The 22,316-nt window shown below is 38.2% G+C and overlaps 3 protein-coding genes across 3 annotated transcripts; 2 read left to right on the top strand and 1 right to left on the bottom strand.

Annotated features, from left to right (window-relative positions):
* The first annotated feature begins 3,322 nt into the window (after positions 1 to 3,322).
* Positions 3,323 to 4,980, top strand: LOC6505843 (alpha-amylase 4N-like). The gene is made up of 2 exons (XM_032455270.2): positions 3,323 to 3,529; positions 3,593 to 4,980. Exons 1-2 carry the CDS (start codon positions 3,350 to 3,352, stop codon positions 4,898 to 4,900), a joined length of 1,488 nt encoding a protein of 495 aa, XP_032311161.1. The 5' UTR covers positions 3,323 to 3,349; the 3' UTR covers positions 4,901 to 4,980.
* A 2,522-nt stretch (positions 4,981 to 7,502) lies between these two features.
* On the top strand, positions 7,503 to 9,037 carry LOC6505852. Its single transcript, XM_001965000.4, has 2 exons — positions 7,503 to 8,452; positions 8,509 to 9,037. Exons 1-2 carry the CDS (start codon positions 7,544 to 7,546, stop codon positions 8,905 to 8,907), a joined length of 1,308 nt encoding a protein of 435 aa, XP_001965036.2. The 5' UTR covers positions 7,503 to 7,543; the 3' UTR covers positions 8,908 to 9,037.
* A 3,845-nt stretch (positions 9,038 to 12,882) lies between these two features.
* Positions 12,883 to 22,292, bottom strand: LOC6504325 (dynein intermediate chain 3, ciliary). Its single transcript, XM_001965002.4, has 2 exons — positions 20,543 to 22,292; positions 12,883 to 13,312 (listed from the first exon to the last, which is right to left on the bottom strand). Exons 1-2 carry the CDS (start codon positions 22,109 to 22,111, stop codon positions 12,980 to 12,982), a joined length of 1,902 nt encoding a protein of 633 aa, XP_001965038.2. The 5' UTR covers positions 22,112 to 22,292; the 3' UTR covers positions 12,883 to 12,979.
* Between the last annotated feature and the right edge of the window lie 24 nt (positions 22,293 to 22,316).

Raw genomic sequence — 22,316 nt, forward strand, 5'->3', positions numbered from 1 at the left:
ATTGGCGGAGTTGGTTTGCCTGGTTTTTTTTAGCTTTTAATCCATGATTTGGCCCAAAACGGTGGTGGCTGCATTTATTTATATGCATTATATGCTCAGTGGGGGCATATGCATATAAAGCGTTCTACTCATAAAATTTTGCATTCTTCTCATTAAGACATGAGACACTGAAACATAAAGCAGAATTACATCAAAATTTGCCATCGAGCAACAAAGTTCGAGATTAGCCGAGTGGAGAGCGTTGTGGTTCCTAACACGGAGGGCCTGAGTTCTAATCCTAGTTGAGTCAATGTTTACGTTTTACTTTTTAAGCCCTTTTTTATTTGGATTTTATTTTTAAATATATAAACTAAAATCTGAAAAGATATACTCCATTTTTTTTTAGGGTATTGACCAAATATATGCAGACTCCAAAAAGCAAAGGTGCCAATCAAATACACACACATGTATAAGTAAATGCAAGCTTCACAGGAGGCTGCACAAAATGAGTAGCTGCACTTACAGGACTATATCTTGAGTTAACGGATTTTGCCAGATATGAGCGATATATCAAAAGTTGCGTCATCTCAAAAGCTATCTCCACGTGCAATATAAAAAGGATCAGTCGCCCAAATTTTGAAAAATAATTTTTTTTCTTAAAAAAAAAGTTTATTTTCAGTGTATTTTTTTTTTTTGTACTATATAGACGTTTGGTCTCAAAGAAAGTGAAATTGATATTTAAAAAACCATTTCAACGGTGCAAAGCTCTTTTTAATATCTTTTTTAATTATAAAGTTATGAATTTTTTCATTAACAAAGTTTTTTTAATTTTTTGACGTAAGCTTAAGGTATTTAAAAAAGTTGTAGAACAATAGTTGCTCATATGATAGTAACAAACATTTTCCAATTTTTTTCAGGATTTTTAAGATAAAAATAGTGCAAACAGACAAACCGACAAACCGACGCAAACTTGCTTCATTTTGAAGAAGAAGAAAAAATCGAATTTTTCGAATAACTTCTGATTGTAAAGTCGGATCGGGTCGATTGAGGCACCAATCGACGCGTATTTAGCTCTAGAATGCGAATATATAAAAATATTCTATCTAAAATGTGTCCACCAGCCCCACTTTAGTGATAAAATTTTTTTTTACTTTCACCCTAATTTCTCCCAAACCAAATAACTTTTGGAATATGTTTCGACAAAAATTATCTAATTGAAACAATACCTTTCGATTGGTATATCATTCATTTAGATCGGTTGCCTACAGAAAATTTTTAATTCTTCGGCTATATATAGAGTTTCCTCGCGCACGCCTAGGCATGCAGGTCGTCACCTCGTGGACTTCCGTCCACAGTGATTTTGACATATACATGTATATGTACCAAATAAAATTAAAACAAGGAAGGACGCTACATTCAAATTTCCCGATGAAAGATAAATAAATTTCGCAATGTTTCAACTATATAGAGAACTATAGGTTTATTTGGTTTTGGTTTAAATTTTGGTTTATGTAAACTTTTTTATACCCATGCAGAGGGTATTATAATTTTGGTCAAAAGTGTGCAACGCAGTGAAGGAGACATCTCCGAGCCTATAAAGTATATATATTCTTGATCAGGATCACCTCCTGTTTTTGGAACCAACGTGTACAAACACTCTTCTCCCTTTTCAGGAGCGGTATATAAGTAGGTGCGAAAAGAGACTCTATATATAACCGACAAATTTTCTGTATGCATCCGATCTAAATGAATTATATACCAATCGAAAGGTTTTGTTTTAATTAGATAATTTTTGTCCAAACATTTTCCAAAAGTTATTTGGTTTGGGGGGAGGCTAAAAGTAAAAAAAATATTTTATTAGCATTGATTGGTACCTCAACTGATCCGATCCGAACTTATTCCAGTTTTTCGGTCCGAAGTTATTCAAGAAATTCGATTTTTACAGCTCTTTCCAAGTGAAGCTCTTGTCCCTCTATTTGCATTATTTTATTCAATGAGGATATCAAAACGTTCCTTACACCGCTGAAAAGGTTTTTTAAATATAAATTTCATTTTCTTTGAGACCAAACGCCTTAATAGTAGACAAAAAAATACATTGAAGGGGAATTTTTTTTTTCCAAATAAAAAATTGTGTTTTAAAATTGGCTTATTCATTCGTGAAGATAGACCATGAGATGAAGAAACTTTTGATATATCGCTTATATCTGGCACAATTCGTTAACTCAAGATATAGTCCTATAAGCTACCAATTTTTTTCAGCCACCTGTGAAGCTTTGTTAAATACACATCCATATGTACATACATGGATTTGTATATTTGACAAGGAATTTTTTTTGTTGAGCTTGTGCATTTGCAATGAACTTGAAAATATGGAGTATGTAAATCCTATCAACTTTTACTTTAATTATAAATAAAATCGAAATTTGGCGGAGAATTTTTATATATTTTTACTTTTTCTCCCATATTGACTTGCAGTATTTTTGAACGCTCGGATTTTTTTAAGATAGATAGAAATGCCACAACTTTGGCATTTCTGTAGATGGAAATGTATTGCACCAACCAACATTTTGTTTTTTGAAAATTATTTCGGCCCCTCATCTGTTTATTTGTTTTAACAATTTGGTTTCACAATACCACGAATTAATCTTGATTGACTTGCAGTTTTCTACATTCCCTACATTCAGTCTTCAAAACATACATACATTTCATATCTATACAATATTCTTTGTGCTAAAAATATATTCGGCTTATATAAACATTCTTCTATATATAAATATACAGAAGGAAAAATATAAAATTAATAAGTGTAAAATCCGAAACTCGCTTGGGTCCAATAAGATCCGATAATCATCGTATAACATGACCAAATATATAGCCTCGCAAAGAAATATTTTTGTTTACCTGCAGAATTTAATCACAGTTCTGAGAGGGCAATAAATTGTCAAACGTGCCTCTACAATCAACTTGTTTGCTAAGTGAGGAATAGAGCTTTAGTCAAAGATAACAAGATCTTCAGTCTGTCCGCCATTCAAAATAACTTCAATCGAGTTAATTAATTAATAGCCATTGGAGCAAAAGCAAGCACAATCTAATAGATTCAATCTATCTGACACTCGTCGTAAACTTGCCTGGAATCAAAGCAACCCTCCAGATAGTGTCCAGTGAACGCGTATCTTATCTTTACCACGATAGACCCCGACGGATCCCCCCCATAACGTCTACCTCGGAATACCTTGCCATTTTCAATCACAAATAAATCATCTTGCCAAGCCGCTCTCGATGACGTCCATAGATTTTTTTAGTTTCTCTAGGCTCTGCCCTATAAAAAGCACATCCAAGTGATACCTTGATTCAGAGTAAAACTTGAGCCATGAGGGGTCTGACCAAGAGCCTTGTATGCCTCGCCCTCCTGGCGGTGGCCAACGCCCAATTCAATACCAACTATGCGTCAGGCCGCAGCGGTATGGTGCACCTCTTCGAGTGGAAGTGGGATGATATTGCATCTGAATGCGAAAACTTCTTGGGCCCGAACGGATTTGCCGGTGTCCAGGTACATATGATAGTATTTTTTAAAAGGCTTCCCTGAAGTTTAACAAATTTATTTGGTTTCCAGGTATCACCCGTTAATGAAAATGCCGTAAAGGATAGTCGTCCCTGGTGGGAACGTTACCAACCCATCTCATACAAACTTGTTACTCGTTCCGGAAATGAAGAACAATTCGCCTCTATGGTCAGACGTTGTAACAACGCTGGAGTCCGCATCTACGTGGACGTCGTTTTTAACCACATGGCGGCCGATGGTGGCACTTATGGCACTGGTGGCAGCACTGCCAGTCCCAGCAGCAAGAGCTACCCCGGTGTGCCCTACTCTTCGCTAGACTTCAATCCGACCTGTGCCATCTCCAACTATAACGACGCTAACCAAGTGCGTAACTGCGAGCTGGTGGGTCTCCGCGATTTGAACCAAGGAAATTCGTATGTTCAAGAGAAGGTTGCCGAATTCCTGAACCACCTTATCGACCTCGGTGTGGCTGGATTCCGTGTGGATGCCGCCAAACACATGTGGCCTGCGGACTTGGGCACCATATACGGCCGCCTCAAGACCCTGAACACGGATCATGGTTTCCAGTCTGGTGCCAAGGCCTACATTGTCCAGGAAGTGATCGATATGGGTGGCGAAGCCATTAGCAAGTCTGAGTACACCGGCTTGGGAGCCATTACCGAGTTCCGCCATTCCGACTCTATCGGTAAAGTTTTCCGCGGCAAGGACCAGCTGAAGTATCTGACCAACTGGGGAACCGCCTGGGGCTTCGCAGCCTCCGACCGATCGCTCGTCTTTGTTGACAATCATGACAACCAGCGCGGTCACGGTGCCGGTGGTGCCGATGTGCTCACCTACAAGGTGGCCAAGCAATACAAGATGGCCTCTGCGTTTATGTTGGCCCATCCCTTTGGCACTCCTCGTGTCATGTCGTCGTTCTCATTTTCAGACACAGACCAGGGTCCACCCACTACCGACGGCCACAACATCGCGTCTCCGGTTTTCAACAGCGACAATTCTTGCAGCGGTGGCTGGGTGTGCGAGCACCGTTGGCGCCAGATCTACAACATGGTTGCCTTCCGAAACACCGTTGGCTCTGACGAAATCCAGAACTGGTGGGACAATGGCAGCAACCAGATCGCATTCAGCCGTGGTGGCAAGGGCTTCGTAGCCTTCAACAACGATAACTACGACCTCAATAGCTCCCTTCAGACGGGTCTCCCCGCCGGTACCTACTGTGACGTTATTTCAGGCATGAAAAACGGTTCCTCCTGCACCGGCAAAACCGTTACAGTCGGATCTGACGGCAGAGCTAATATCTCGATCGGCAGCTCAGAAGACGATGGTGTACTGGCCATTCATGTCAGCGCCAAGTTGTAAAAAACCAGCTTAGGTCAAAAAAGGTCAATTTGAATGAGATTATAATTTTAAAATAAAAAATGAGATTATTAACACACAAACTAGTAACTTTCTGGTCATCATAAATATAGTATATTATACAAGCAAGCTGCTTTCGGGTCAAGCTGCTTAATGTTATTATAATTCATTATACCCTTGCAGAGGGTATTATAATTTTGGTCAAAAGTGTGCAACGCAGTGAAGGAGACATCTCCGACCCTATAAACTATATATATTCTTGATCAGGATCACCTCCTGAGTTGATATGAGCATGTCCGTCTGTCCGTCTGTCCGTCTGTCTGTCTGTCTGTCTGTCGGTTTCTACGCAAACTAGTCTCTCAGTTTTGGAGCTATCGAGTTGAAACTTTGCACACACCCTTCTTTCCTTTGCAGGCAGTATATAAGTCGGAACGGCCGGGATCGGTCGACTATATCCTATAGCTGCCATATAACTGATTGATCGGAAATGCCATAACTTTGGTGTTTTTTAAGTTAGAGGGTTGGGAGTTTCTACACATGTTATATTTGACCAAAATATCTTATGTACAAAATTTCGTAAGGATCGGCCAACTATATCCTATAGCTGTCATAGAACGATCGAAATTGGCATAACTTTGGTGTTTTTTAAGTTAGAAAGATGGGATTTGGTAGAGATTCTATTTTGGGAAAAACAATCTGATTTGTCGAATTTCATAAGGCCAATTTCGGCCAACTATATCCTATAGCTGCCATATAACTGATTGATCGGAAATGCTATAACTTCGTTGTTTTTCAAGTTAGAAGGATGGGACTTTCTGTGCATTCTAATTTGGGCCAACTTATATGATCTGCTAAATGTCATCAGGATCGGCCGTCTATATCCTATAGCTGTCATATAACTGATTGATCGGAAATGCTATAACTTCGTTGTTTTTCAAGTTAGAAGGATGGGAGTTTCAATGGATTCCTCTTTTGGCAAAATAATTCGATTTTCCAAGTTTCATAAGGATCGGCCAACTATATACGATCCGCTATATATCTAATAATATAAGATGCGTGGCGCCACCTAGCGGACTGCGACTCAACTGCAAGGGTATATAAACTTCGGCTCAGCCCGAAGTTAGCTTTCCTTTCTTGTTTTAAATATATTTGTTTATTGAATTTGTATATTTTTTATCATTTATCATTTGTAGTTAAAACTTTATAACTTTAATTTTTTATGACATACATAAGTACATATTTATAAGACATTACCCAACGAAATTACATATACCACAATGTATACACTACTCGGCATACGTTTTATAAAGAAACCTTCATGTAAACTTCATTGAAACTATTGAATTAATACCCATGGACATTGAACTTGTGTGGCATAATTATTTTAACGACTTATTGTTTTGTCTCACTTTAGAATTTTAAGGAAAAATTTTATAATTTACTTCGAAATTTATTTTAAATCGTATAGGATTATGGGTGAAGAGGATGAGCTAAGTTTGTTTATCGGATCTTCAATGGTAGCAAAATTAAAAAAATTAATAATCCGTTAAAAATACTGGCGATGAGTTTCAAGTGTCACGGAAAATTATTCACTATCACATAAATAAATTTAAAAGGGATATGAACTTAGAAATTCTAGAAATATAAAAAATACCAAGTACTGCTCGGACAAGGGGTTTATTGGACAACCGAAACCTCATTTGACTTCTTCAAAGTCCTAATTTAAATATTATTTACGTTTCTAAGATAATTTAAATTTGGATAAGGATGTCTCAAGATATCCTCTGAAACGTTAGTGGAGACGGCACCGAGACGCCTTTAAAACATCATTGACACCCAGAAGGATAAATATTTTACTACATTTAGCTTGATTATCTAAGAAGCTTATTTTCAGTTTAAGGTTTAATTCTTACTAATCACTTACTAACAAATACTGATCAATTTTTATAATTTAAAGTTTTTTTTTGAATATATATAAAATCAAATATAAGTCAAATACCTGCAATACTTATGCTGAATAGTGTACTTGTGTATTGTATGTACATATGTCTGCGTATTGAAGCTTTTGATTTTTTTACTCAAGAATATATGCTTATCTTTAGTACAGTCTCGCACAAAATCACAGATTCATTGGTGCGAGAGTATTTGGGAAAAATGGCGGAATAAAATAAAATATGCAGCAAAGTTAAAAATGATTAATGCAAAAATGTTCTGCGAAGAAAAAATGCATCGCTTCGAAGTCGACCATTCTGTCCGAGACCACAACAAGAAGTAATTTCTTGCAGTGTTTCGGCAATCCAACCACAAAATGCCTACGCATTTGCGTAATTAGAAAAACGTTTCAGGAATCCAATAAAAAAGGAGGAACGATAGCAATGGGACTTTGCATCCCTGGAATAGGGAAGCTAGGTAAAATTGCCTGTTATTTGCCTTTGCTGGGAGCAGCTCAAGTCTACGACTTTGCTCTTCCCATATCAAAGAGCAATCCAACAACAAAGGATGAGCGAGAGCAATGGGACTGGGAACTTTAGTCCAAAGTTCCGGATAAGATTATCTCTGATTGCAAGCTTACATGGTTCAGTGAGTATTCATGCGAATACAGTTATAAATTGACTTTCCGACGATCAACATCAAGTAATCCGCATTATGGAAAATAAAACATCCCTTTTTTTCGGGATTATTGCATGCACGCTGCTCGTCCTGTGCAGTGCAACCCAGGAGGAGTACGTCACCCTGGAGAAGGCAGTGAACAGTTTGTCCAACGTTGTTGGTACATATAACGATGAATTTGACAAGAAAGTCAAATTTGAGGTCCTGCAGGAAGCCATCGAGGCAATTGATAGAGCTATGTTCGGCTACCACGGGGAAGCTAAGAAGAATCTCGATGAATTACGCCAGTTGAACTCAGAGGCCCATCGCATGTACAAAAATTGCGTCGGTCCTGTCTACGAGTGGTGTGTTGCCATTAACAGTACTCTGGAAACGATCACCCCGTATATCACTGACCCGAGGGCGACAGCCGAGGACAGGGATTTTCTGTGGAACGCGACTGTGGAGGCTCTGGGCTCGGGGCTCAGCAAAACGAGTGTCTCATTGGATTTGTTGGAACAGGTTCAGGCTAAAGTGGAAAATTTGAAACAATTGCTGGAGGTCATTTCGCGGGAGGTGAACAATGATTTCGGCCCGGAAGGATACTATGGAAAGCAGAAGCAGTCCCTGGAGGAGGCTAAAGAAGGAAAAGGAAGTGCCGCCGCGAAGGCCATTGCCACCTTTATTACCTCAATTTTTAAGACAGTTGTGGCTATTGTGACGGGTAATATAGGGGAGGTCTTAAATTTGGTGCCAACATTTGCTCAGCAAGGATTAGATGTCGTGATGAAGCTGCGGGAGAAGGCCTCCATTGATCAGCAACTGAAGGCGATTGAAGTTTTCTTCCAGACGCTGAGCGAAAAGATAGCCTATGCTAAGAAAATAGCTCTGGAAGTCGACGCGGCTCTAGAAGAGGATCATCAGAACCTGCATTCACTCGCTACCTTAATTGATGTGGCAAACAATGTGAGTAACAATAATTGTGTAACGTCGATCCTTAAAAATCATTTATTTATTTTCAGAACAACCAATTGCTGCTTAATGCGGATCCAAGTCTTCGAGCCCTGATTATTCCGAAACTGAATGCAATGGGACACAAGTGCTACGAGTACGTTGTTTGGCACGGCTATGGCACGAAGAGCTACTTTTTCAATCAAGGTAGGACCAAACGCCACATAACCGAATCGTGCGAAATGGGAAGGATTTCGCGAATAATCCAATCATTACCGGAAAATTACGATTTGGGTATGATAGTTTCGGCTACTTATAAAATTATGAGCGAAGTTGGTTGTGATTCCGCTGCTGAAAAGGGACATTTGGCCTCCCTAAATGAGTTCCCCATTGAGGGATCAGCCCAGCCTGCCCCACTTTTAAATTCGATGAATATGGATTTGGTTCTAAAACATCTAAAGTATGTCTAAGGGATCACGATTTAAAATTTAAATGTTCCATTTTAAAAATTTAATTCTTTCCTAAAGCTTAGATTTCTTTGTTTTCAATAAAGTTTGCAAAATAAAATAAAATGCAATTTGCAATAATATGAGAATTATATATGTATGTATATGTTTTTCTTTTCATCTGGGGGTACTGGGGTACTGTACTGAGGTTTTAATATTATGAAGGGCAGTAGCTTTTTGCATTTTCTAAAATAGTAGGCGAACGTAAATTTCTGTAGTCTGTCTAGGACAGGTTCATTTTAGAATGTATTGAGTTGACTTGGGCAGCATTTAACGTGTTCTTAGGCCGAAAATCAAATCTTCAGACCCAGAATGGCGGCCAGAGCCAAGATGGCTGAGCAAGCCTCACCATGGTACTCTAGCTTCTACAACTCGATCAAGCAGGCGCCTACAAAAGTGACCCTCCTGGTGGTTTCGGCGCTAGTCTTCTACAAGGTGGTGGGTCTGACCCGGCGGCGACACCGTCTTCCTCGGGATTGGCAGGCTCTGGGCTCGGATCCCATTAGATCAGATATAAAATTAAAGTTAGGCGGTGGACTTCCGGCGCTTCCGATATGGGATCAACAGTACAGTGAAAAGTATCCTTACGTTGAAAAACTTTTGCGTGAAGGCATGCCTCATAACGAAGAAGAGCTTATGGAGGATAGCGAGAACTACAACGCATATTGTTTAACTAATTCTAATAAATTCAATAAAATTATTTCCAGTTTTCCTTTAAATCCAAAATTAAAACATGGTATGATCTAATGATTTTAATAAGCAACAAAAAATTTTCCATAGGAAAATGTTTGGGGAAAAATCATAGAAGCCCAAAAATAAATGTAGAAAATCGGAGATTTTAACTTTGGATGATTTTTCCAAAGAGTTACTGCTAGATTTTGTTATTTTAGTTTGTATACATACATTTCAAAAATGATATGTACTAAAAAAAATTATAGTCAACGCAATTAAAAAGCCTACATACATAATTCAATACATGGTAAAATTTGATCAATTTCTTCTATTAGGTGTACCGCGGAAACTGTGGGTGAACCCATGTTTGTTCTGGACTTTGTTTCAGGGGAGCCTAAAGGATATTAGGCAGGCGAAGTTATGCGTGGATATATTTTGCTATCGGCCTGTGATATTGGCTGTTCTGACTTATAAATATATACTTATGCTGATCAAGGATAAAACCTCCTTGAAAAAGATCTAAAAAAATCTAGTACCAACGTTATATGATGTCCTCTAGTTTTCCCACCAATTCCAAAAAGGTACTCATTTTGACGAGTTCTGTGTCAATTGCGTGGAAAAAGACGGACACTTGGAGTTACTTAATAAGTATTCGGTCTTTAGTTTATTGTATTATTGAAAAAAAAATGTAAAAAACGAGAAAACTATAAACAATTTATAAATAATTTAATTTATACAAATTTTCATTAGATTTTTTCCAAGGAAATGGATTTCGGAGAATACGTTATTTTTGCACACAAATAAATAATTTTTTTTCCATGAAATTAAACTCAACACAGCTTCCATTCCATTATCAATATAAGATTTTTTAAAATATCAAATAAACGTTGTATTAAATAAACATCAGAAATTGTATTTACTTTTAAATACCAATACTCTTACTTCCTAATATACATACATAAATATCATATTAATATTTAATATATATAGATAATAATATATTTATCTATATTATTATATTATTATCTATATTATATATAGTATCTAAATTTTTTTTAAAAATTTATTCTAAGTTAAAACCTATGCGTATTATAACAGCACAAGTTCGAAATACACACCTAAACATTTAAAAAATAAGTGTGTTATTATTAAATTAGTTTTTCAATTACAAAATGTCAAAGATAACCTTGACAATGTCGTGAGGCGGTCGAGCGCCTCACAGCTATCAAGGGTTGTCCAAGTCCCCGACTAATTGCGGAAACCAAACAATGAACCGTGTTGTAACCTCCTGCCGGAGTGCAAAATGCAAATCAATCGAGAGGATTAATGTCCTTCAACCCACATGTCTAACCCACAAAAGGGAAAGGAATCATCCCGAATAATACGGGAGGGGAAACTTTGCCGACTTCTGCTCCTCCAGAAAAAAACACTTACTTATGGTTACTACCAAGATTATATTAGGCTAATGCTACCAAGATGATGATCGCGTTAATCATCCCAAGAAGAAACATTCAAAATGTAGTCTTGAATATACATATATGTATATATATATATATTAGGTAAAAAATCGTTTCCTTCCTTAGTTCCTTATATAAAATATGGTTTTTTTTTAAGAACCAAAGGAATATATTATGAATATATAGAAAGATTTTTATATGTGTTATTACTTACATATTAACAATTTAAAAGAAGGGGAAGGGGGAAGCTAAGAAGAATCTGGACAAATTACGCCTGTTGAACTCAGATGCCCATCTCACGTACAAAAAGTGCGTCGGTCCTGTCTACGAGTGGTGTGTTGCCATTAACAGTACTCTGGAAATAATCACACCAATTCTCTTTGACGCGAAGTTGACAGACGTGGACAGGGATTTGCTGTGGAACATGACTGTGACGGCTCTGGCCGTGGGGCTCAGAGAAACGAGTGGTTCATTGCATTTGTTGGAACTGGTTCAGGCTAAAGTAGAAAATTTAAAACAATTGCTGGACGTCATTCTGCAGGAGATGAACAACGATTTCGGTCCGGAAGGATACTACGGAAAGAAGAAGCAGTCCCTGCAGGAGGCATTGGACGGAAAAGGAAGTGTTATGGATATGATGAATTCCATAGTTATTGACACCATTTTTCGGACCGTCGTTGTTATTGTAACTGGCAACATAGGCATGGCCCTAACGATGTTACCAACATTCGCTTATGAAGGATTAGCTCACGTGATTCTTCGGCCGGAGAGGGTTTCCATTGATCAAAAACTAAAGGCAATCGAAGTGTTCTTCCGGATACTGGATGAAAAGATTACCTATGCTAAGAAAATAGCTGTGGAAGTCGACGAGGCTCTACAAGACGATGATAAGAACCTGCATTCCCTGGCTACCTTAATTGATATCGCAAACAGGGTAAGTAAACCATCAAAATTAATTTTTTTAAGTTAATTAAAATTATTTCTATGCAGAACAATCAATTGCTGCTTTTTTCGGAACCAAATCTCCGTGCTCAGATAATTCCGAAACTAGACGATATGGGCCACAAGTGCCATGAGTACGTTATTTGGCACGGCTATGGCTCGAAGGGATATGCTAGGAATCAAGTAAGGTCGAAACGTCAGGCTTCTGAATCGTGTGGAATGGAAAGGATTTCGCGAATAATCCGATCACTACCAGAAAATTGTAATTTCGAAATGATGGCTTCAGCTGCTTCTCAAATCATGAGCATAGGAGATTGTTAAACATCATAATATGAACCTTACCCACTCAAAGATGAACGCCTATTAAAGGAAATTTCCACTCCAGCTATCCCAATGTAAAAATCCATTAATGCGGATGTGGTTTTGAAAAATTTTAAATACATTCAATAGAGCATTTTTTTATAAAAGAAAATGTTCCTTTTCTGATAAATGTTCAATAAAATCGGCTCTAACTTTTTATCATTAAAATAAACTCTAAATAAATATCTAAATAAAATTAATTTTGGGTATTTTCCACAACAAAGTAACACTCAATTTCATTAAGTGGATTGAGATTCGCCATTAAAATAAAATATTTGAATATTTTTATATGAAAACCCCAAACAGAGATAAGGAATCTAATCTACTATACTTTTAAAATCTATGAACATGGCCATTTTTAAACTTTTATATTTTCTAACTTCATTCTCTTATTCAAAATAATTGTAAAAATTTTTAATTTTGTTTAAGCCAAAATTGAAGCAACCAGTAATTATTAAATTTTCATTTAGAATTTTATTGTCTATTGGTTTTCTGGCTAGTAAAAAAATAATATTTCCATAATTTTATTTAAATGCATATTCAACATAAAAGTTAGACATATCTGTGCAAAAATACTTGCCAAAAATGTAAACTATAGTCAAATATTAATAATATAGATCCCTCTCAAATACAGTACGTTCTATTGAATTAATCCTCTTAGATCGTTTGGCCGTAACTAAATCTATAATTTCGTTAAATTCCATCATGGTCTTGCTGAACTCCTCGTCGCCCTCGATGAGCCGCAGAAGAATAGTGGCTTCGTCTTCCTCTTTGGGCGCTGCCTCCTTCTTGGCCAATATCTTTTTCTTCTTGGCTTCCAATTTGGCCAAGGTTTTGCGGGCCTCTTCCTCATGAAGGATGGTGAGTCGCTTCTTGAGCTTGATCTCCTCCTCGCGGGCCTCTAAGAGTTTGCACCGTGAGATTTCCCGTTCAAACATCTAGATAAAAATATTGTATATATCAATCAAAATAAAAAAGTAAATTGAATAAAAAATGAATATAATATAAATTTATAAATATTTTATTTATAAATATGTAGTTCAAATAAATGAGTTATAATTAAATAATTATATATATAAACAATATCTAATTGTCTAAATTTAATCATCTTGATGTTTCTAATGCTCTTTCAACCTTGGATATCTCTATTTCTGCTGGTCCTTATAACGTCCCGAGCTGTATTCTTAGGTACTGCTCCGATATCCTATGCTATCCACTTACTATCCTATTCAATTTATCTTTGGACCTTTCATGCCTTCCCAAGAGATGGAATGAATCTTTTATTATTCCACTTCATAAGAAAGGTTTTAAAATACTTATTGATAACTACCGTGGTATTGCTAAACTTTCTGCGATTCCCAAGCTGCTGGAGAAAATGGTTACATTGCAACTGCAACTTCATTGCAAAAGCATAATTTCCTCCACCCAGCATGGTTTTGTCAAAAATCGTTCTACAACAACCAATCTGCTAGAATTCACTTCGATCGTCCATAAGGGTTTTCTCAAACGAATGCAAACCGATGTTATTTACACCGATTTTAGCAAAGCTTTCGATTCTGTTAATCACCGTCTCCTGTCTCCAGAAACTTTATCTTATGGGTTTCCCTCCTAATATCATAAAGTGGATGACTTCATATCTATCTAATCGTACGCAGCGGGTTTTGTTCAAGAACATCACATCTCAAGTTATAAAAGTAACATCTGGTGTTCCGCAAGGCAGTCACTTAGGACCTCTTCTGTTTATCCTCTTTGTTAACGACTTGCCTAGTGTCGTGAGCTATGCTACTACACTTATGTATGCTGATGATGTGAAGCTCTGTTTTTCTTACTCTGACCACTTTCTTCATAGACATCTACAGTTTGACCTTGACGAAGTATTCTTGTGGTGCTCTAATAATCTCCTCTCACTAAACTGCTCAAAATGCAAGGTTATGACGTTTAACCGTAGCACACCTCATGTCATCTCGTACTCACTTGGAAATCACTTTTTAGATCGTGTTTCCTTAATGAATGATCTTGGAGTTCTCTTCGATCACAAGCTGTCGTTTAATGAACATATTTCTCTAACAGTTTATAAAGCCAGAGGAGTACTTGCATTTATCCAGCGCTGGTCAAAAGAGTTTGATGATCCCTTTACCACTAAAACGTTGTATATCTCTTTGGTTCGTCCGATCCTTGAATACTGTTGATGCGTTTGGAGTCCGCAGTATATGGTTCATCAAAGAAGTATTGAATCAGTGCAAAAGCAGTTTCTTTTATTTGCCTTAAAATATTTAAACTGGGACTCAGATGGTCTTCTTCCACCATATCGTTGTCGGCTAAAGTTATTGTGCTGGGGCCATGCTCCTTCATAAACTCATTCTTGGTCAAGTTGACTCTAATCTTTTACTTGAAAAAATCAAATTTTCTGTTCCAAATAGGTCAACCAGGTCCTTCCGACCCCTTTGGTTACCAATTTGTAGATCAAATTTTGCGGACCATGATCCTTTTCGTGTTATCTGTAAATATTATAATCTATTGTCCCATTTATTTTCCCCTGAATTATCCCTTGATGTAATAAAATCTAAATTGTTTGTTTTTCTTTTAGAATAATTTTCCTAATTCTTAATTATAATTAATTAATTGTAAAATTGTATATATAAATAACAGATAATTGTTACTACTTCAATAAAAAAAATAAATAAAAATGTCAAGAAAAAGCCATAAAGAAAGGAAAATAAAAAAAATTATTGTACTATTAATTCCTTAGAAAACCTGAATCCTTTAAAATCCAAAATCGCGCGGTTCCCACTGCATACGTACAGCCCACCTCCCGCCCAACCGACCGAGGGGCGCCTGCCGCATAACGTACGGCTCGAATCGCGGGAATAAATTCGAGTTAGTATAATGAGTATAGTATATAAGTTTAAATAGAAGGATTATAAAGAAAACGAGGAAGAATTAGTATGTTCTTGTAGGTAATTTAAAATGGAGGTTTTCAAATTTGACTGGGAGGAAAGAGAAATAATATTATACAGACCATTGTAGTTCGAACATAAAATCCTAATGGGATCATGCTGTGCATATGTCGATCTACAATGGCTTAAGAATAAAGGACTAAAGTTTCTGGTCCTTCTATTCGGAACGTTAAACTGTAAGCGTGTTAGTAAGTGCTGGCTATCTACATCACCAGTAATAAGGTTCTGTAGGAAAACGACACCCAGCATTGTTCTACGGTTTTTTAAGGAGGGTAAGTTTATTAGTAGGAGTCTACTATTATACGAAGGTAGGTGAAGATTTGCGTCCCAGTTAAGTCCCCTAAGAGCAAATAATAAGAAGTTTTTTTGTACGGATTCTATGCGGTCTTGATGAACACCGTATTGGGGACACCAGACACATGAACCGTACTCCAGTATCGGGCGGACCAAGGATATAAATAAGCTTTTAGTAATGTAAGGGTCGTTAAATTCCTTTGCCCATCTTTTAATAAAACCGACAACACCTTTAGCCTTATTAACCATTGAAGAAATATGGTCGGAAAATTTAAGTTTTATGTCTAAGAGGACACCAAGATCATTAACCTGAGTTAATTTTTCTAAGGCAATCCCAGAGAGATTGTACGAAGCCTGGTGAGGACTAGTACGATAAAAAGACATAAGTTTGCATTTTGATCCGTTAAGTACTAAGTCATTAGCGAAACACCATTTTTGAAAATTGTCAAGATCCGACTGGAGTCTGTTTTGGGCAGACGGGAACTTATATTGGAGACAAAGCTTAACATCGTCTGCGTACATTAGTACCAGCGCGTTCGTTATGGATGGGGGCAAGTCATTTATAAAAAGAGTGAATAGTAATGGGCCAAGATGGCTTCCTTGAGGGACACCAGATGTGGCACGGACTAAGCGGGAGTATTGATTTTTAAATAAGACTCTCTGTGTTCTTCCATTTAAATAGCTGGAGATCCACGTAATGAGGTCGGTTGAGAATCCCAAAAGATTTAGTTTACTCAACAAGAGTGAGTGATTAACTGAATCAAATGCTTTACTAAAGTCTGTGTAAATAACATCAGTTTGAAGTCCCTTTTGGAAGCCATCTAAAACAAAGGATGTCAACTCCAATAAATTTGTGGTGGTTGAGCGACGCTTAATGAAACCATGCTGACATGGAGAAATTATTGATGAGCATAGGTGTTGCAAATGAGGAGTTATTAATTTTTCGAATAACTTTGGAATCGCTGACAATTTTGAGATGCCTCTGTAGTTGGCAGCATCGGATTTTTTCCCCTTTTTGTGCAGAGGAATTATGAAAGATTCCTTCCATTTAAGGGGGAAAATCGAAGATTCTAAAGATAAGTTAAATAGTTTTTGAAGAGGTTTGCACAGAGCCCTACTCCGTACTCCGTCGGGGCCTGGCGAATAAACTGGTTTTACCTTTTGAAGATCCAATAGTATATTGTTTTCAGAAAGAAATGGAACAAATATACTATTAGTTGGTTGAATGTTGTAAGCGTATGGCTGATCTGAAGTGTTAGGAGGTAAATAAGTTGTTTGGAAAAATTTTGCGAATAAATCCGCAATGGCCTGATCCGAAGTCGCTGATAAATTTTGATACGTAAGTAGGGAGGGAAAAGATACATGTTTACGCTTCGTGTTTACAAAGTTATAAAACTGCTTTGGATCCTGAGTGAACTGAATCCGACAGCGGCGAATATAATTTTTATAACATTCGGCGTTATGCACGGAGAAATTTAGCCGAGCTATTAAGTATCTTGAGAAATCTATGCTGCTACAGGTTCTTTTATATTTATTTAAAAGCCTGTCTTTATATGTTTTTAATTTAGTTAGGCACCTTGTAAACCAAGGTGGATTATTTGTAGCGGACGGATATTTCCACGGCACGCTTAAGTCAAAAAATGAATTTAATGTCAAATAAAATTTATCTACGATGATATTTATATCAGTGCATGCCAGAATATCGGACCAGTCAAAAGTATCAATTAATAAATTAAGTTTACGAAAATCAGCCTTACGAAAACAACGAATCTTCTTTGATACGCAGGAAGTCTTCTGATTGACACCAGAATTGGTTTCAATTGAAACTTCAAGCGTTGGGTGGTATGGATCTTCAGGGGTTGAGAGGGGCAACGCTCTGGAAAGTGTGGTACTATCTGGATCAGATACAAAACATAAGTCAAGAAGCCGACCTAACGAATTTCTAACATGGTTGATCTGGCCTAGGGACAAGTCAAAGATGCCCGCCGTGAAATCGTGATGGGTGGAAAGTGATAAGAAAGTAAAATTTTCAGTAATTGATCAATTGAGTTCTGGTAAATTAAAGTCGCCAAGAACTATCAGAAGGTCAATATCTGACATAAGATTGGTAACAGCCTGTATAGCCGACAAGTGATGCCAGTATGTGGGCGGCTCGGAAGATGGTGGAATGTAAGAACATGTAATAAACAATGATTGAGCAGATAATATGACTTTAACGCAAATAAATTCGAAATCACCAAACTCTGGTAACTTTACCTCTTCAGAAACGAAATTGGAGTCAATAGAAATTAAGACTCCTCCTCCTCTTCGCAGAGGTCGGTCACGTCTAAAAGTGGTGTACCTACTTGGAAAAACTTCGGAGCAAAAGATCTCCGGCTTTAACCAAGTTTCAGTAAAGACTATAATATGGGACGCAAAGGAAAGACTATCAGAATAAAGTCTAGGGAGCTTGCTACGTAGGCCCCGACAGTTCTGATAGGTAAGATTGATAGAACGTGATAGTTTTTTGAAGAGTCGGATTGGACAGATGTTGGGAGCTTGACTCCGGCAGGCTTCGAGTTTTTTTTCTTTACATTACTCGGCTGATGCTCTTGTACAAATATATCCTCTGGCCAGAAGCCAGGCGAACATATTGTCACAAACATCGGCACTGGCACACGTATCATGAAGGATGACATGCGCCTCGAGTAGGAGTATTTAAATTTCCTAATGTCTTCCACTCTAATAACGGCCTTGGTTTTGGCTTTGATATAAACCGAGATATCAATCTCCGAGGTATCGGGGGCTAGCCGTGAGACAAATATTTGTCTAACAGGTGGTATTACCTGTAATGGTTTTGGTGCCACGGTCGGTAATACCGCGGCATCAGTCCGTTCCGGGGGTCCGGGCGGCGGGTTACCATTTCTAGTGGAAGCTATGGGGGTTAATTCAAGGGTATTCCTGGGAATCACTTGGAGTGATGCCATGGAGGACAAAGCAGACAAATTTTGCTCTGCTACGGTAAATTCGGGTGCTAACTTTTCATTTACCGTCCCTGCTCTTGGAGTAGCAAGGGAAATGAGCGGCTGCATTATTGCGGGAGGATCCAGCTGTTCCGCGATTACTGGAGCTGCAACTTCCCTAGTAGCAGATTTTTTCCGCTTAGGAGATTCATTCAACAGCTGAAGGCTATTGAATTGAACATCCAGCGCACTGAGTAAAATGAACAGCGTAATTAAGACATTTAACCAAATCATCATGTATAAACACCATTTTTTGATTCTTAAGTGACATCCTAGCTTTATCTAAAACATATCTAAACGATTCTTGTTGCCATTTTTCCCAAAGTAGAATCTCCTATGCTTAAAAGAAGTCATAAATAAGCGTCGACACCCGTCTTACCAAGAGCTACTTCATACTGTGGGATAGTTTTTTAAAGTTCTAAGTGGTACAAATATCAATGCTGCTGTGATCAATGACTGTCGATTTTATAAGACAAAGGTCTTATCATTGAGGACCTTTATTTAAGTCTCACTGCACTGAATTTATTGCAATTAATGAGAATAGGCATCAAGTTATTCCCAGAACCAATAATATATATATATATTATAAAAATAAAATTCTTGGAAAACATTGAACTTGAAAATAAAACTGGGTCATTGATAATGAAATAATGATAATGAATATGTGGCGGACAGACTACTGGTAGAGCTGGGCGTGGAAAAAATTGATCAACAATTTCATGGAGATCGGTGGGCGGGATGACCAACTTTCTAACTTTCTTCAAAAGTATGATAGGAACTCAGTGTGTCAGTGTGTGCGGGTGGCTTTTCTAGAGACGGATTTCTAGGATTGGTCCTTAAATCATCGGCACTACTCTTTTATTTTCAATATAATAATGTTTTATCTGACAGCCTATACTATATTTGTATGAAATTAATCTGGATAAAGACCGCTCAGAGACATTTATGTATCATTATTCTATCATCATCATTCGGACCTCTATCAATTATTGAACATTGGTATTAGCAAATACCCGATAAGGAGCGTACGTTTTTCAAACTAAAACACACTTTAATTATTTTTTGTACTGATTTTGTTAAGATTGTATACATAAATAAGTAATAAAAACAGTAATTTTCCTTAATGCCTGTGCGTAATTCAGAATAACGTGTGGTACACATTTGTTTATCAAAAGAATAACATTTAAAAAAAATGGTACGATAGATACAAGATATACGATACATCCTTTATAACTATTTTAAGACTTTTATATCCTTTTTTTTAATTTTTGCGGTTAAGAGTGTTGTTTGCAACAATTTGACCTTATCATTTACTTTTAACGTTAGTGATGGGAAAGAGCAGAAATCTGGTGGATGTTATTTTGAAGGAGATGCACAAAGATTTCTGCTCGGATACTGAACAAATAGGTCAGGCCTTAAAGATTTTGGAAGTATTTTCTAGTCAAGGATTAGCGGTCGTGATGAAGTCCCAGGGAAGAGCTATCGCTTCACAACAATTGGAGACTATTGAACTATTCTTCACTACTTTTGATTATAAAATAAATTAACATATGCTCGTCAAGTGGCTTTGGAAGTTAAGAAAGATTTCGATTTTGAATATAGAAACCTAAAGGAACTGTCTAATTTGATTAATATTGCAAACAGGGTAAGTCAGATCAATAAACGTGTCTTCAAAAGATTCATAAGTCAAAACAAAATATTCTATAAATGAATGGAAGAGGAGGTATAGATCACTTTACCCTCAAGTAAATCTCGTACTGAGTCTAAAGTTAAAACTTTTCATGTTACTTCGGTTGAGCCTATTAAAGATCCCAAAAATTCTTATAGATTGAAAATAGAAAAATTCTATTGCGTGTTAACACAGAATAAAAAAAAACAATAAGAACTTAAGAATATTTTGTGTTTGGTCACTTACCGCCATCATAAGGGATTTCTCCTTGACGGTGGCCGAACGCATGCCCTCGTCCATCCGCAATAGTATACAATCCCCATTGCCCAGGCCCACGGAGAGGACCTGGCCATCTGGCCGGAACATTAGATGAACCACCGGATACTTAAACTTTATGGTTAATATGGGTCTGCTATGCAACATGATAAGGTCAAAGAATTCGAGGTTCCCTCGATTATCTCCGAGGACAAAGAGGGAGCAGCGGCCAGTGCTCCAGGCGCCGCTTATTAGTTGGTGGCGCCGCCGGAAGTAGAAGGTGCTCGGTGCGTTCTTTACTTCCTCTGACCAGACTCGCATCCGCCAGTCGCCGATGAGCATGAAGTTTTTCACGAAGAACGGATTTCGCATAATGGTGCGAATGGGACCACAGAACATCGGGTAACAGGAAGCAATTGTCTCCGTGGCGGTGGTGCCTTTACGGTTGCAAGCAAACACCCATCCCATGTCGCTGCCAAGGATGTATCGAATGGGGATAGTGTACTCGAACTCCATCACTGTGACACCGTGTGAGTCTTGCCTGATTTGCACATCGTTAGGAAAAGGCTCGCAAAGAATCTCATGGACCGGCATCACTAGATCCCGAGTGTCCCAATACTTTACAGAACCATCGAGCGAACCGGAATAGAATTCGGTGTTCAACTTTGAGTGAACCCAACAGACGGCGGTGGTTGCCTCGCGGTGTGAGGCCTCCAAGGGACAGATCTTTTTTGGCGGACCAAACTCGTCCGAGTTCCAGTAACACACCTGGCCGCTATTGAAGCCGCCCACCATGTAGTTCTCCTCCCTCATGCAGACCTTGGCGATAAGCACCATCGTGTTCAACATGCCATAACTGGGCGAAGAGCGGTAGTGGGCTATCGGTCGGATAGGGTCGTCCGAGTCCCATTTGAAGAATTCATTGGGATTGTTGTTGCCAAAGTCAGGCAGCTGGTTCTCGGGCGGCACATAGTCCTGTGTCATGCTGCGCGGTTCGCAGTAGGTAAGAATGAACGACCAGGGCTCTGATGTGCTCCACTCGCAAGCAGTGAGCTTCCTGGCCGGAAACCAAAGATCATGGAAGACACTGATAATCTTGGCAGTTATGTTTATTTTGATGCCGCGGCCCAAATCTTCCGGCAAATCAATAAAAAATTCTTGATATATGTTGATTGAATTGTTTTGCGAACTAATAGTCATCACGTCGCGTAGTATTTGGTTTACCTCAATGCCCCAGCTGTCGTCGCGCTCGACCTTTTTGCGGTAGCGCAAAGTGGCCTCCTCGTCCATTACGTTCACCTCCTTAACGTTCCAGCCACCTTCATAGTGGTTTAGCCCGTGGTTGTCCAGGGTCACATTCTGGGTGATTGCTGTAGACAGTGCGTACTGTGGACTGAGCTGGGTCCGCTCGTCAATCGGATTCCGTAGGATGTACTTTAGGCGCAGACGTCCGCTTGGCTGGACACTAAGGATCATCTCGTTGCGGTCGGTGAAGAGACATTGGCGTCCGAAGCGACGGCGCTCCCGCGATAGGATAAACTGATTGCCCAATGTCCCCATATTGGTAAAGGTTGCTCAATGGATCTTGATCGTGACCGGGGAGCTTACAAAAATATACTTGTTTGGTGTGGAAAAAAATTGATGAAATTTTAAGCGTATTTATGAGATATTTGTAACTCATGAAATTTTTCACCATAAGTGCTCTAAAGAAAAACTGAAACTAAACCAAACCCTAAATACTGAAATGTTTCTGTCACATTCATTT

Source organism: Drosophila ananassae, chromosome 3R (genome assembly GCF_017639315.1).
Source record: "Drosophila ananassae strain 14024-0371.13 chromosome 3R, ASM1763931v2, whole genome shotgun sequence".
NCBI lineage: Eukaryota > Metazoa > Arthropoda > Insecta > Diptera > Drosophilidae > Drosophila > Drosophila ananassae.